Source organism: Cryphonectria parasitica (genome assembly GCF_011745365.1).
Source record: "Cryphonectria parasitica EP155 unplaced genomic scaffold M406scaffold_5, whole genome shotgun sequence".
NCBI lineage: Eukaryota > Fungi > Ascomycota > Sordariomycetes > Diaporthales > Cryphonectriaceae > Cryphonectria > Cryphonectria parasitica.
Window position 1 is genome coordinate 4,325,468 of NW_024468913.1, and position 660 is coordinate 4,326,127.

The following is a 660-nucleotide window of genomic DNA, read 5'->3' on the forward strand; positions in this document are numbered from 1 at the left end:
TCTTTGCAGAAATCATCTCTTCTTTCTGCTATAGCTATCTTCAGTTCTCTTTTGCTTATACTTTGCTTATACTGCAAAGATTACAATCTTTTAGCTGAATGCAAGATTGCTAAATCCGAATCTTTCCGTTATCAGATCTGCATACATCTAAGTTTATCAAATTGCAACGTTTGTAGCCTGATATCTGCACAATTGAATCATATAATCGCTCAATATTATTGCTTGAAAGCGAAGATAAAAACGATTGAAAAGGAAGCTGCTAAGCTGAATGCTAAACTTCTTAAGCTATATAAGCAGAAAAGAATGTAATATGAAAAGATAATGTATACTGTTTATTAGAATATTAATAATGTAAAGGAATTGGAAAGAATAGAAGCAGAGGAGCAGGCTTGCATTGCTGCTGGAATTCGTTCTATAGTTATAGAGAAATCTGCTATAATTGCTAGAGATTCTTCTTTTGAAAGTTTTGATTGGAATTCCGTGAATATAGGGAATGCAGTAGTAGATTGATTGGGTTTTCTGAAAAGCGAGATTTCTGAGGCTCTTGGATCTCGGTTTGGAATGGAGCGATTATCTTAGATGCTAGCTTTTCCTTTTCCAATATTCAGCTACTCTTTCTTAAGCATTCTTAACATTCTTTCATAATTCTCATGAGTTTTC

General features: G+C 33.5%; 1 protein-coding gene across 1 annotated transcript; it reads left to right on the plus strand.

Moving 5' to 3' along the window:
* On the plus strand, positions 1–309 carry M406DRAFT_259453 (uncharacterized protein; the record flags this gene model as incomplete). Its single annotated transcript, XM_040917296.1, has 1 exon — positions 1–309. A coding segment is annotated over one exon (309 nt), but the record flags the coding sequence as incomplete, so codon positions are not given.
* Between the last annotated feature and the right edge of the window lie 351 nt (positions 310–660).